Source organism: Buceros rhinoceros, unplaced genomic scaffold (assembly GCF_000710305.1).
Source record: "Buceros rhinoceros silvestris isolate BGI_N320 unplaced genomic scaffold, ASM71030v1 scaffold41509, whole genome shotgun sequence".
Lineage (NCBI taxonomy): Eukaryota > Metazoa > Chordata > Aves > Bucerotiformes > Bucerotidae > Buceros > Buceros rhinoceros.
Window position 1 is genome coordinate 2,979 of NW_010431676.1, and position 418 is coordinate 3,396.

General features: G+C 64.4%; 1 protein-coding gene across 1 annotated transcript in view; it reads left to right on the plus strand.

Annotated features, from left to right (window-relative positions):
• Positions 1-418, plus strand: part of IL10RA (interleukin 10 receptor, alpha) — a 4,147-nt gene that overhangs the window by 2,902 nt on the left and 827 nt on the right. Inside the window, exon 7 of the mRNA XM_010143490.1 lies at positions 3-359. Within this exon, the coding sequence (XP_010141792.1) occupies positions 3-359 (357 nt within the window). The remainder of the gene's footprint in view (positions 1-2; positions 360-418) is intronic.

The window sequence follows — 418 nt, forward strand, 5'->3', positions numbered from 1 at the left end:
AGCTCGCTCTGGATGGAAGAGTCGTCCTCATCCTCAGGCAGTCAGGACACAGACCCCATCCAGCAGCTGTTCCTGTGCCAGAAGGAGCCCCAGCAGACCATCGGTCCCAACAGCAGCACCAGCACAGGCCTGCTGCCCCTGGAGGAGGGCTGGAGGCTCCCAGCATGGCCTGAGGACTGGTTGTGTCTGCTGGGGTCCCCAGGGAGCGGAGACAGCAGCTGCACCAGCACGGACAGTGGCATTTGCCTGCACACCTCCTCCTCCTCCGAGCTGAGCTGTTCCTCAGGCCCCCAGCCTCATGGCTACAAGCGGCAGCTGCCCACCGGTGATGACAGCGGCGTGGGCTTAGAGACCACCTGACCTCACCCTACGTGTTCCTCCGGCCATGGGAATGCCAGCCTCAGGGAGGTCAGGCAGC